Here is a 15,439-nt window from a genome sequence, read left to right as displayed (position 1 = left end):
TACAGCAGATTCTGTGTGTGTGTGTGTGTGTGTGTGTGTGTGTGTGTGTGTGTGTGTGTGTGTGTGTGTGTGTGTGTGTGTGTGTGTGTGCGTGTGTGTTTTATGTGAATGTGTTTGTAGCAGAGTTTCTCATGCTGAAAGCTGGCATCAGATGTGCAGTTATATCAGGAATGATCTGATCAAATCACGAGCAGAAAGGATTATATAAATCCTTTCTGCTCGTGATTTGATCAGATCATTCCTGATTTAAAGCAGATCTCCCAAATTAGACTCTTCGATATAGGGTAAGTTAATGTTTATTAGCTTGTGTTCAGATATGATTTAAACAAAAAATATATATTTTTGTAGGAAATCTTTCAGAATGCTGCAACATTTAGAATTTGGTTTATGCCAAATTCTTTGGTGTGTTGGTGCATGACATAAAACAAGTTGCACACTATAAAAAAAGATACAATTAACATAGAGGAGAAAAACAATACAAACATCTAAACATGAAAGCATGTCAAATATACCTGCATTAAAATTGAAGAGCTTTGAGGCTTTTAGAAGCGTTTCGTAGATAGATTGTCCCAAAGATATGCAAAGATTCACAGTAAGTGTGTTTTCTACTGGAAAAAAGCTTTATTTTTGTTTCATACAGCTATTTAACAATGAAAATCTAACTGTACCTCGGTGTCTCCATGTACACTGAACAAAAATATAAACGCTCCCATTTTTCATGAGATGAACTCAAAGATCTAAAACATTTTCTATATACACAAAATAACCATTTCTCTCAAATATTGTTCACAAATCTGATGTTGTGAATCGAGTGGCCCATGGTGGTGGTGGGGTTATGGTATGGGTAGGCGTATGTTATGGACGACGAACACAGGCCACTCGATTCACAACATTACCCTAACCCTAACCCTACCCCTACCCCTCACACCAGATACTGACTGGTTTTCGGACCCCCCCAATAAAGCAAAACTGCACGTTTCAGAGTGGTCTTTTATTGTGGCCAGCCTAAGGCACACCTGTGCAATAATCATGCTGTCTAATCAGCATCTTGATATGCCACACCTGTGAGGTGGGATGGATTATCTCGGCAAAGGAGAAGAGCTCACTATCACAGATTTTTTCAGATTTGTGAACAATATTTGAGAGAAATGGTTATTTTGTGTTTACAGAAAATGTTTTAGATCTTTGAGTTCATCTCATGAAAAATGGGAGCAATAACAAAAGTGTTGCGTTTATATTTTTGTTCAGTGTATGTATGTGTTGTATGCATGAAACTGTGAATGGCCTCGTGTTTACAAACGCCTCCTATAGTGCCGCGCTCCTGCTGCTATATGTATCTGCTCATATGTGGGCGGTAGATTTGTGCAGAAATGGGCAAAATTGTCCAAGAAATGTGCAAATGTTCAGTTTCTATTTCTTAAGATAAAATCATAATTGTTGTTTTGTTTAGCTAATTGTATTGTTGACATGTATGTATACATGGACCTGTGAATGACCTGGAGTTTATATCCGCCTCTCATATAATCGCGCCCTTGCTGCTATATTTATTTGCACATAAGTGGGTGTGAATATATTATTGAAACCACTGCTTCACCACTCTGATGGATAGATGTGCCTTTGTTGTGCACATAAGGGAAAACAATTATCTGGCTTCTCCCAAGTAGCCTACAGCAAAGCTACATATTAACACGACCCATCATTAAAAACACACATTGTTAAGGAGGGTAGCAACAAATGAGATATCAAATCAAAAAGAGAGCACATCCTGTAAGAAATGAAGAGGCCTTGATCCTGTCATTTTGTTATAGACTATTAGATGTGAGTTAATTCATTATACAGCAGCTAGTGTTAAGATATCATTACAAACTGGATAGCTTTTTAATTAAAAAAAGATTTTGTAGGAAATGTTTCAGAATAAGAATCACAATCTGGTTTTCTGCCAAGCTGGTCTCACATACAAGGAATGTATGTAGGTGCTTTTTATTGTATTGGTGCTTAATACAAACATAGTAAGAGAAAATGAAATGAAAAATAAATATATATAACAGTTTTACAAAAATCGAAATATATAAAATAATAGATACAAGAAACGAAACAAATAGAAGAGAACAAGTATAACAAATATGAAAAATATTCCTGAATTTAAAATGGAAGAGCTGGGCAGATTTTATGTGCAAAATTGTCCCAAAGATTAGCAAAATTTGACCCTCACTTTACACACCACATGCCTTTACACCCCACATGCCTATATACCACATGCCTTTACACCCCACATGCCTTTATATACCACATGCCTTTACACACATTCAAGTGATGTGCCATTTTGCATCGAGCCTGTAAACTGGAACATCTCGCAGACGGACGTAGAGAGGCTGATTGATTGTCTTCTGTCCAGGTTGGAAAAGCCGTGCACACATGAACACATCCAAGGTGAATGACTCAGTGATGTAGTGCCTCAGAGACACAAGGGGGACATGATGACCCTTACCTGTGTGTGTGTGTGTGTGTGTGTGTGTGTGTGTGTGTGTGTGTGTGTGTGTGCGTGTGTGTGTGTGTGTGTACACCCAAGGCCTCACACAGCAAAGGGTCTTTACTTACAGATTTATGTGAGTGCCTCTGCGTCATATTCTCTACTGTGTGCTATTCATTTTTTGCCTTGTCGCTGGATACCAGGTTACAAGCCTGGATCATTCCTGGAGGGGGGATTGATTAAATGTATATGTGTGTGTGTGTGTGTGTGTGTGTGTGTGTGTGTGTGTGTGTGTGTGTGTGTGTGTGTGTGTGTGTGTGTGTGTGTGTGTGTGTGTGTGTGTGTGTGTGTGGTTATGTTTGAGTGTGTGAATTTATGTGCATTTGTTGATGCACTCAGCGTTAGTGCACTTGTTGTCTCAGTGTTATCTGTATCTATGCTAACCACTTTAGTGCTGATAAGGAGAAGAGGCCACGTCCTCAAAGACGCAAAGACTCCTTTGAATACCAAGGAGAGCGAAAATAAAGATATCCTGCAAACAACGTGCAGTCTTCTGAAACTGTCTGAGCAGGTTTCATCCTTTAATCTCCGAGTCGGATAGCAGCACTGTCTCCGTTTGTGGTCTTAATTGTCATTATATACTTAGCAGGCCATTGGGATGTTTACGGAAGTGATCCGGTTGATGGGCTGCAGCTCGCTGTGCAAAGATGCTGCAGATTTATGACATCAGTGCAAGGATGACATCAGTGCTGAAGATCTGCACAGGATTGCAGTCACATGCACATTAAGACTGGTGCAGGAATGAGTCCTAAAACTTGAAGATTAGTTAGCATTTTCGCACTTCCAGGTATCAAAGTCAATTTATTTTGTTGTATGTTTTTGGTTAGATGCCTGAAACACAAACTGACACAAGCCTAAGAGATGTCAAAAAATACGTCAAATACCCCACTCGTTGCTGTCAGAGGATAATGTGTGTCATAAAAATGGCTATGGTTAAATGTTAGTGGCTAAATGAGAACAGTGAATGTAATCCCTCCGAACATTAGCCTCCTTTAGTTTAGCGGTGGTGACATGAAGAGTGATGTCATTCCTTTATATCCTAATGTTAGCTTTTTAATATTGGTGATGCCATCTGGTGTTAATATGTGGAGATTATCCTGCTGAACAAAAACCTGTTAGTATCATAAACGTTTGCCACAGAGCTCATTTTTATAGGGAGTCATTGCTTACTTCCAGGGTCGACGTGCAAAAATATTCAGCACTGCACCGGCGTAATAATGAGGCGTGTTAGGCCAGGGTCATGTAGACTTGGATTTGACACACTCCTTAATGAATGGCAGGAACCTGACTCTGTGCTCGGGTGCATACATGTGTGTAGATCATGTCCTGAGACACCCTTAGCTGAATTGTCCTCCACCATGCTCTCCCTACCATCTGGGCTCAGCTGTGTTCCTGCTGAACTCTGGAGCTCAGTATCCCGACATATGCACGTCTCGCTGGGAGAGGGCTGACATCCAAGCCGGTGCCCCATCGTGGCAACCAGCCATCCTGCAGCTGTGGTGGTAAACGAGCACCCAGCCCCTCTAGTTCTTCTTCTAGTGCTGCAGGGCACAGAGAGACAGACGACTCTCAAATGCTTCCCACTTCAGCAGGAGCCGTCACGCTACTACAGTCAGAGCTGGGGTTGACACTGCAGCCGCTGCAGATCTTTGGTTGTTCGTTACGCACGGCTGCTCTGCTTCCTCTTTTTTGTGCGTTCTCCTCCATCTCCCTGCCCTCCCTGACTCCTTCCTCGCTTCCTCGCTCCTTCCCCTCGGCTGAGCTAAGCCTGTCTCCCCTATGACCGCAGGGGGAGATCCAGCTCTGCACCGCTGTATGTGCGGGGGAGGATGGAGAACGCCAGGGGAGGAAAAGCTGGCTCAGAGCTCCGGTCATGTGCTGTTGTTTGTTTCCTCAAGGAGGGATTCTGCCTGGCTTCTCAAGAGCAGAATAACGCTGCACTGCTGCTGACAGCATCACCTACCCGGGTGCAGGAACACAGAGCGTGCCACGACATAAGACAGAGATCCTGGATAATGAGGACTGACCAATCCCCTATAAAGAAACTCTGAGAACTGTAAACATCTCTGACTAATCACATGTAGAAATCAAAACCCTCGTGGCTCACTTCACAAATAGCACTCGCTTTGATTTAATCTCACAAACACTAGATCATATACATTCAGCGCCAGAAATACACACTGGACTTAATGTTTCTGGTTCATTGCTGCGTAAAGGCTGCAGGGCGACCCAGTGGCACTTTGTAGTGATGCAGTCCACTCTTGAGCCATATTGTGATTCATGTGGGGCGGGAGAGTGACTGCTAATCTGCTAATTGGCTAAATGAGGCTGAGGGATGCAGAGGAGAGAAACAGAGGGAGAGAAGTGTGTGTTTTATACTGTGTGTTGCTGTAGGCTTGATGCGTGTGTGTGGGTGTACATATATGTCCATGTATAGTTTGTGTTTGCAGGGCAGATTTTTAGCCCAGATGGGGGAACAATCTGGGACACTTTCTCTCGCCCAGGCAGAAAAAGAGACATCTCTCCATCTAAATGATATCAGCCACTGGCACCGCTCTACACTTTGCCAAAAATCAAACACGCCACACTTATCCTCGTGAGGTCACACAGAGTTTGTTTCTAATAGGGAAAGTGGCACTTGCATTTTAACGTGTCCATCCAATGACAATGACAAGTCCTGATGCAAAGTAGTTCTATACATTTTGGCTAAACCGGAGTAGTTTCGCTGCTTTACTTTTCAGGAATGTTTTGTTCACACTCACCTTGTCCCTTAACGTTTTATAGCAAGAAGGTGGATTTGCAGCAGATAAGGGGGACTGTTGACAGCTGCTGTTATTGCCTTCAAACGCAGTAAAACGCTCAGACTATAAAAAACAATAACAATTGTCTGTGTGGCTGGCATTTATTGGGCAGGGATTTCCCCTTGAATCGTGTATTTTAATCTCTCACAAGCTAGATAAACATGTTTCAAAAACAGCCGGAATTGATTTTTCCAGGAATAAATATTTTTAATACAAAACACTGACTTTTTTGTCACGAAAAAACGATTATTAAATACCATTAAGAAAATGGCGAAAAAGTGGCCCAATTTAGAACATTCAGGTTTGGACCTGAAGGCAGTAAACTTGGCAGGCTCAATGATTTAATAATGAAAATAACTTACAGCTGAGTGAGCGTGAAGAAAAATAGAAATTCACAAGGAACCAGGGATGAGTGCTAGACTAAAGGAGGGAAAGCAGACGGCCTGCCGCTGAAACACAGACTACACACACAGAATACACACGCAAGGGACTCATTAACTGATGAAACACAGGTGCTGGAAAACAGGCAGGAAAAAGACAGGAAGTAAAACAGGACACAACACAAGAGAAGAGACATTTAAATAGGATTGAAAAAAAACCTAGACAATGACAACAAGTGCAACAGCTGCGACCTCGTATGCATAGGCACCCACACACACACACACACAACCTCACACACATTAAAGCCTACAGGGCGAAAACTGGGGCATATTTTAGCCATCAGCTAAAATACAATGTTTTCATTTTGTGTCTTTTACGTGCAAAACTGAAAAGATATATGATTTGAAGATTTGTTTGAACATTTAACATTAAAATATGTCAAACTAATACAGTATTTTAAAAACATAGGGACACCAACTGTTAAGAACTGCATCTAAATAACATTTTCAGACTTTATTTGGGAGTATTTTCTGTACTGTACTGTAGATGAAGCTCCAAAACATCACAAGCATCAATGCCCCTTTTTGCAAGAAACAATTTGGGTTAGAAATATGTCTTATAGTATTATAGTAGTTAAATAACATTTAGAGACTTTATTTGAGAGCCCTATGGGGATCAGTAAAGGTCCATCTTTATTTACTGTTCCGTACTTTAGAGCAAGCTAAATCTAAAGCATCTTTCACCAGACCCAAATGTCCCTTTTTGCAAGACAAGTTCTGGGTTAAAAATATGTTTTATAGCCTCCAAGTGGAGATACCCAGGTGATGTTTTGAAGGCTGTGACACAAAACATTTGTGTTGTGTCCCTTTAAGGTAAATTCACCCTGGTAATGGACGACTAAACTATTTATACATACAAGAACTTCATGTTCCTGCTGTGTATGTTCGGAGGTATTTAGGGAAACTATAAGAGGAATACACAAAGTAGGTTGAGGGAAACTAGGTTGAACTAAAGGGGAAATAAAACACACCTTGAAGTACGTCCTTGTAGATGTATGAGAGACAATAGCACTTGTATCCTTACATCCCGAGAGCATTGAAAAGAGAAAATCCAAGTTTTTCCACAGCATTAACTGTAGAAATTAAGCGAGGCAGTGCTGATTTGCAGCGGGCACTTTACTGTGTGAAGAGTGTCGATTTCTGAAATGAAGTCTGTCCCTCGTCTCCTGCCCTGGCAGTGATCTGATGCGACTGGACGGAGTTCAGAAGGAGGCTTATATCTGAGCGGAGCTGATGTTTGTGAATCACCGGGTCAGTGAGTCACATCGCTGGACATCCACTCAGCCAACAACTCTCTCTGTTTCCCTCAGAGCGGCCGAGGAACCGCTCACTATCACTGGTGTGTAGAGTAACCAGATTAACTCATAATAATAATAATAATAATACATTTAATTTATAAGCACACTTTTCATTTGAGTAAAATGCTAGAGTAAATGGTCGATACAAAACAACAACAAAACAAAAAAATATATAATGAAGTAAACAACAGAATAAAAACAGTGGGTTTAGGCCGGCATGGCAAGAAGTGGGGGTTTTAAAGATCTAGTAAAAGGCTATTCTAAAAAGATGCATTTTAAGGCCTTGTGCTTTAGTAAAACGTTGTACTTTAGTATTTAAAAAAAAAAGAAAGTCTACACGACTACAATTCAGAGGCAAATGGTGTTCTTTTACTCCACTACATTTATTCAGTGGTGGAAGAAGTACTTAGATTCTTTCCTCATGTTAAAGTAGAAATACTTTGGTCTGAAAATACTTAATTACAATTGAAAGTCCTGAATTCAAAATGTTACTTATAGAAGTACGGAAGTATTGCCAGTTAAATGTACTTGAGGTATCAAAAGTAAAAGTACCCATTATGCACCATGGATGTTTTGAAAGTATTATATTAGAATATTAAATGAGTCATTCTTTTAATGGCGTACACATACAAGTAAGAGCTTTTCAATGTTGAAGTTTGTTAATATTAAGACGCTTTTAGATTTGTTTTCAATATATTGGTAGTACAGTACTGCATTATATCATATACATAATATGTCATGTGTGTTATATGTAAACAGTAGCTGGTTACTACTCTTAAGCCCCACGGACCCGGTTCCGGGGCCGAAATCACGTCATTTGCAGGAAACAACATCTAAGGAACCTTAATATTTAATAAACTATGAATATTTTATATCCATATATAACGGGAAAAAACTAATTTAACTGATCTTTTAAAAAAAATTCACAAAAAAACACAATGCTAACACTGACCCTCTGAATTAGCCCCGAGCGAAAAATGCTAACCTATTACTGCACCGAAAATCACTCCTAGCTCCCTTATTACTTATCCTAGCTGCACATCTAACACATTGTTTATGATCGTAAAGACACAGAATCTAACGGTGCTCACCTCCACACTGAAAGATACAAACTCGCGACGTTATCAACAAAAACGTACATCAAAACATGTGGCGCTAAGTAGCCTAAAACGCTAACATGGCTTATCTTGGTTTTGTCTGGTCAAAACTGGTCTTCAATGGCATTAAAACGATAAAAACGATGCTGTAGTTAATCCATAGGTTAATATCCAATGTGACTGTGTCCCCTTTGAAATGTATAAGCAATAAATAAGTAATACATAATAAATAAGCAATAAAACTGCAATTCCGTTTTCAAATATCAGAGCAGGGATATTCCTACGCTCTGTAGTAAGATTGCATGCGCAAAGACGCAACCTTTTTTTTTTAACATGAGTGCAGGACGATTCCCCTTCGATTCTATTGGCTCTAACGGTCAGCAAGAGATGTCACATGTCAATATCGAGCAAGGGGGGCCAGAGATAAGGAAAATCCACCCAAATGGCCCCAGAAGAGGGTTTTTCTTTGCTAAATCTGTCTAAAAAGGTCAAATATCACTTGTTTTGCATCAATCTTGATACAGGCTACTTATTATATGTTGTACTTTGGATTCCTAAAGCTTTTAGTCTACTAACACATCATCCAAGGTTAGTTTTCACTATAAGTACAACATGTTTTTTGGACGGACACTATAATTTACAGTTTTTTACCATGTTCAATCTGAACTTTCTTTAAAATAAAAAACATCTATATAGATTCTGACTTTTCTACATACAACTCACAGGTTTATCATTACTTTGAGAAAAAAGATTATTAATTTAACCCTTTTAGAATGGAATATATGGTCATTTGTTCTGGGAATGTCATTCTCGAGCCTGAAACCTGAAAAACAGGCTTGGGGCTTAACAGGGTTAATTAAAAGAAGTGGAGTAAAATGTTCCAAAATGAAGTGGAGTAGAAATACAGTATAACGTAGCATTACATGGAAATACTCAAGTATGACACAATAGTGCTTTAGTGCAGTACTTGAGTAAATGTACTTAGTTACTTCCCACCACTGCATATATATGTCAAATGCAGCTGTGGAAAAAAACCTTATTGGCACACACACACACACACACACACACACACACACACACACACACACACACACACACACACACACACATACATACATACATACATACATACTTACATACACACACATACCATCTATACATCACTTCAGGGGACATTACATTGACTATGCATTTCCTGGAGACTTATCCTAACCTTAACCATAAACAACACATACCTAACCCTTAACCTTATCCTTACCCTAACCATAACCCTAAACCTAACCCTAACCATACGCTCTTCCATAACCTAACCAAGTCTTCACCCTAACATGAATGATTCCCCTTATGGGAACCTCCATTATGTCCCCATTAGGGAGGCGAGTCCCCACACTTGACTGTGTAAACAGATTTAGGTCCCCACAAGTATAGTAATGCTAGGCCACACACACACACACACACACACACACACACACACACACACACACACACACACACACACACACACACACACACACACACACACACACACACACCCACACACACACACACACACACACACACACACACACACACACACACACACACACACACACACACACACACACACACACACACACACACACACACACACACACACACACACTCAGTGCTGATACAGGAGCCCCTCTGAGAGTTGCTCACAGACCCTCAGATACAGAGAGCAGGCACCTAGGGACTGGAGCTGTGTTTAAACTCCATTACCAGTACCCTCTCTGTAATTAAACCAATGTTTTAATTAGGATTTGGACAGCCAGGAAGCAGGAGCGATAATAATAAGGCTCATTTATCCAACAGAGAGTGTGATCTGCCACCGACTCCTCTATAGTGCTTCATCACCTGAAACGCAGGTGTGATTTACAGGTGGAGGAGGTTCATTAGAGGAAGAGAGACTTGGACTTCGGCAGAAAGAGTCTAGACACGAGGAGAGCCTGCAGGTGGTCAGCTGACGTATTGTGAATTAGAATTAAAGTGGCTAATAGAGACTTATCCCTCTTATTTACACCAATCTGATTATTCGCCATGATGGAGTTAACTCTTGTATGTTAATGTAGGCCTTGTAACTGATGCAATAGCACTTACTATGGTATGATCTTGTTTGAAGTGAATATAGAGGTTATGTATTGATTTCGAATCGTTTGTCTGTCAGCAGAGAAACTTGTTTGAAGGTTAGCATTGGTGTAAACACAGTACATTTTTCAGGCGAATCCAAATTATTATGTGGTTTGGTTTTGTCTCCTTTCCTCTTGTCTTGAATCCTTACCTCTCATCTCCTCTCATACTTTGTCCTCTCATTTCCAATTTATTTTTTCAGTTCGTTTGTCAGCAGGACAATGGGGGAAAAGCACTCTCCAGATTTGTTGTGCACTTGTTTTGAGGGTGTAGCATTGGCTTGGACATTTTTAGAGCGGATCCCAATCAGTGGGTTTACACACACACGATCTGTTTCTTTAGAAATCGTGATTCGACCTTGGTGGAGGTCGTTTTGTCGCCTCTCCTCTAGTCTCATTTCCCCTCCCCCTAACTGGTGTCCTATCTTCTCCCCTTGTATCCTCTCCTCTCGTCTTTTATCCTTTCCTCTCATCTCCTCTTGTATTTTGTCCTCTCTTTTCCTATGTACTTTTTCACTTTGTTTGTCTGTCAGCAGGACAATGGGGAAAAATGTTTACCAGATTTTTTATAAAACTTATTTTCAAGGGACAAAATACATTTGCTGAGTGGATCCAAATCATTGGGTGGATACACTTCTACTTTAGAGATGGGGCATTTGGTCTTGCCTGAGGTCTGCCCTCTCTGACTGCTCTTTAGTTGACTTATTGATGAGGACTGCGGTAAAAGTGTGTTACAAGCAAACACTCTATATGGTTACAAGTCAACAATTTAGATATAAAATACAGGAAATCACAACCGAATTGAGTTCAAGGCTTTCATTTTGTAAATACGTAGTTCCAAATTAATCATTTGTTTTTCCTTTGGCAGACATTTTTTTGCAGAAATCTTGACTACACAAGCTTACAAAACATTACAGATACTTCAAAGCTGAAAACCTAATAATAGTAGTCTAATAGTGTTGTCTGCAGACAGAAATGGCATCGCACTTTGTTAGAAAGTACCAGATCATCGTGGCTTAATGAGTTCCTGAGCTCCTTATGAAATCATTGTTTATGATGGAAACATGTGTAGAAGACATTTGGCATAACCTGCTGGATTTCATGGAAAAACCTTTCAGGTCGCTGAAACGATATTAAACTATTGTCTCCGTGTTTTTACTGTATTTTAATGTTTTAGTTATTTATGTGATGTTATGTTTTAATAGTGTTACCGTGGTTGATTTTATGAACTTGTATCAGCTGCATCCAGCCGCTCTATATACATAATTGTTAAGAGAAGGGATAATACTTGTGTGTAATTGTTCAACCCAGTCTCACGGCATTTCGTGTTCACCAACACGATTTTTAATCTATTGATTCGTGTTCACCAACACGATTTGCCCCTTTTTTTCGTGTTGCACAGCACGATTTTAAAAGCAATATATTTCTACTGCCTGCAGCACGTCTTTTTCTCCGGTCGGGTCGAGGAAGACCGGAAGCTGTGTGGTTCATAAAAACATGTTCTTACTCAATATCAAGCCACAGTTATTGCTTTTATTTGAAATCGTATAATTTCGGACTTTTGTTGCCGTCTGTGAGGAAAATAAATGGGGCTCAGAGCCTCAGGATACTGAAATCTGTATTTTTAAATATTTTTTTCCTTCTAATTCGATATTCTTTTCAAAATAACACACTGTTATTTACTCACCAATAACACACAATTATCCTTGCTTTTATTGATTGGTTTAATTCCATAATCTCGGGCTTTTTTGGCGTCCGTCAGGAACTGAATTTCAAAATAAAAATAACCGGAAACAGACGTAGGCCTATAAGGGACATTTCGAGCATCATTGCGATTGTCAACATTTCTGAGTTTAGGATGGCCGAAGACACTACACTACCCATAATCCCCAGCTATCGTTTAGGACTACAGTCCCCGTAAGGTTACGCAGAGCGTCAAACAGCTGTGTGAAATGGAACGAAACCACGCCAGACTATCCAAAACTGGAATCGAACGCCCCCCCAGAACTACACATGCTGGCTATTGTGTTTCGCAAAATGTTCTATGGGACGTCTCTACTGAACGTTTTCGTTTTTCCCACAATTAGTTGTTGCCAGTATTAAACACATTGGTGTTATCAAATGTAAAACATATAATTAATAAATGGGTGAAAATCGCTTTTGTCCATAATGCGCAGCATTAATACCCACATGACAGCTCATTGTTACTTTGTAATTCTACTCCACTACAATTCAGAGGTTAATCTGGTATTTTTACTCCACTGCATTTATTTGAGTTACTTTGCAGATTCTGATTAATGATGTGAAATATAAACAACCCTTAAATCAGACTTTAGTTACACCTGAGTAAAATTCAGGTAAGGTGATTGTCAAGTGCCAACAATCAGGAGAGATATTTGATAGTTGGTGCTTGAGAAGACTAAACATGTATCTGCAATTGACATGAATGGAAACGAGTAATAAAGTATATTCATTACTCGTTATTCTCTACTAATAGTTAATTAAAGACTGTATATTATGGCTATTTTGCACATCCCTTTCAAGATTTTCAAAGGTGTATTGACATATCATATACACAACTACGGTGTAGTTATGCAATGAATGAAACACTTGGGTCACAGGTTCCTCAACAGTGCATTACAAGACATCTATCAATATGTGTGTACCTCCACCATTAAACTGTCATATTCTGCACATTTCTTATTCTATCTACATACATAAGAGTATAATTAATGTGTATAATATCAGTTAAAATAAGTGCTTCAACATAGTTAACATTGCAGGAAATCAATATATTAGACGTTAAGTACTTTGTCAGGCTTAATATGTATCTGTAGATAGATACCCCCAACGTTTTTTTCTTATTTAAAAGAAGACCTTAATCTGTTATTTAATGTTTAAATAAAGGTTAATTCGTTTTTCTGTTTTGCACCTCCTCCTATTAATATCTTTGTACATTCTGCACTAAACTGTTTTATTGTAGAGATCACTTATAGTATCTTCTTGATTTTTTACATTCTATATTTATACTTTCCTCCTATGAAAGTATGTACTCTTAATATTTTTTTAATCAAATAAAACACAATAATTCAATAACGTGCTTTAACCACTAGGCGGTGCACACAAGGTACACACAGCCATAATAACTTTGTATTATAAATGTAGGACACTTTTGTTTTCGTAGAACATCTGAAAATGTGTAGTTTTATGCATGCTTTCACATAATTTTACAGCATATTGCTATACTATTTCAGACTCAGTATTTACATTCTTACATTCAAAGAAAATCAGTAATATCTTTAAAAACTACAGTCCTTTTATATCAGCTGTGCACCGTTATGGTGTAAATATAACCTATCTGTGAATTAGATCAAATGTAAAAGTCAGCCGAATTAGTGTTGATACTGCAAGGAGACGTATTGTGTGAAGAGAAATTGAAGATGTTGTTTAATTGTTGAATATATTTATGATCCACGTCAAGTATTCAGTTTCGGCGGCATTTTCTCAGTTTTTCCAAAGGTCTTCTCATCAGGGCTCTATAAATAAAGAACTACGGCAGATCTGTAATATACAATGCAGCCGAACCGTGTATTACAATGCCGTTATGTGATGACTTTCAAAGAGAAAAGCAAGAGCGCTCGGAATTAAGTATTCTTTTATTCTTTTAAAATGTTTTCCGGATTTCATATCATATAAACACCAAATCCCAGCATGCATTGCGGCTAAAACATCCAATAAACGAGCTTAAAACCATAGCTGAGGATCTTGGGTAATCGCTCGAAATGCCTACGTCTGTTTCCGGTTATTTTTATTTTGAAATTCAGTTCCTGACGGACGCCAAAAAAGCCAGAGATTATGGAATTAAACCAATACATAAAAGCAAGGATAATTGTGTGTTATTGGTGAGTAAATAACAGTGTGTTATTTTGAAAAGAATAACAAATTAGAAGGAAAAAAAGATTTAAAAAATACAGATTTCAGTATCCTGAGGCTCTGAGCCCCATTTATTTTCCTCACAGACGGCAACAAAAGTCCGAAATTATACGATTTCAAATAAAAGCAATAACTGTGGCTTGATATTGAGTAAGAACATGTTTTTATGAACCACACAGCTTCCGGTCTTCCTCGACCCGACCGGAGAAAAAGACGTGCTGCAGGCAGTAGAAATACATTGCTTTTAAAATCGTGCTGTGCAACACGAAAAAAAGGGGCAAATCGTGTTGGTGAACACGAATCAATAGATTAAAAATCGTGTTGGTGAACACGAAATGCCGTGAGACTGGGTTGAATTGTTGATCTTGTTCCCGTGGGGGGGAGGGGAGGCAGAGGGAGACCAGGTGCATGTTGCGACAAATTATTGTTACAGTGGATGAAGGGGGAGGGGTGTCTAGAGTCAAAGATGAATCTTGATTGGGCCAAATTTGACCCAGAGTCACCCAAAACAATTCTGCTGGGTCTCCCCAGACCCCAACACCAAATTATACACTTCTTTTTTTAGAGACCTTCAGACTTGGCTAAAATGGTCAAAATCAGTAGTGTTTATATAGCTGTTGTGGAGGATATCATGAAGCCTTGTTCCGATAAAAAAAAAACTAGAGCGTAGTTGTTATATCATTTTAACTTGAAACGGGTCACGGAGACCCGAACACAGCATAACGGTTAAAGCAACTCTTGTCAAGCAAATCTGTCAGAGATAGAATACGCTGAATGGCTGTGGAGTTGGAAACACGTTCACTCTTTCTGAAATGCAGTGTTGGATATGTTTCTGTGTTGTGATGGTTCAGTATAATACGTGAATTCTCTCAATTCAATATGTATGAATGATATATCTGGGCCCCTGTTCTCAAGCTTCCTATAGGTTACTGTGCTGTCCCACTTCACATGTCTCCATTATGTCTCATGTTTGTACCTGTTTCTTTATCTAACTTACATAAAGGAATGATTAAATGACATGATTGAGTAATATTAATGTATCTCCTCCCCCTTCTCTTCCCCCTCCTCTCAGCGGGAGATGGCGTGCCGGTCCAGAAGGACGGGGAGCAGGTAAGTGTCATACTGACTCTCTGAGGAGCCAACATGGCCGCTGATTTGAACCAGTCTCCCTGCAGCTACATGCTGAGCAGCAG

The 15,439-nt window shown here is 39.4% G+C and overlaps 1 protein-coding gene across 4 annotated transcripts in view; it reads left to right on the top strand.

Moving 5' to 3' along the window:
* fam131bb (family with sequence similarity 131 member Bb) overlaps positions 1 to 15,439 on the top strand; it is a 47,525-nt gene that overhangs the window by 8,537 nt on the left and 23,549 nt on the right. For all 4 annotated transcript variants that reach the window (XM_034218944.1, XM_034218943.1, XM_034218942.1 and 1 more), the window contains exon 2: positions 15,319 to 15,356. In XM_034218944.1, the coding sequence (XP_034074835.1) occupies positions 15,319 to 15,356 (38 nt within the window). The remainder of the gene's footprint in view (positions 1 to 15,318; positions 15,357 to 15,439) is intronic.

This window comes from Gymnodraco acuticeps, unplaced genomic scaffold, assembly GCF_902827175.1.
Source record: "Gymnodraco acuticeps unplaced genomic scaffold, fGymAcu1.1, whole genome shotgun sequence".
Taxonomy (NCBI): domain Eukaryota; kingdom Metazoa; phylum Chordata; class Actinopteri; order Perciformes; family Bathydraconidae; genus Gymnodraco; species Gymnodraco acuticeps.
Note: the sequence above shows the minus strand (reverse complement) of the source record. Positions and strands in the feature narration are given on the sequence as shown.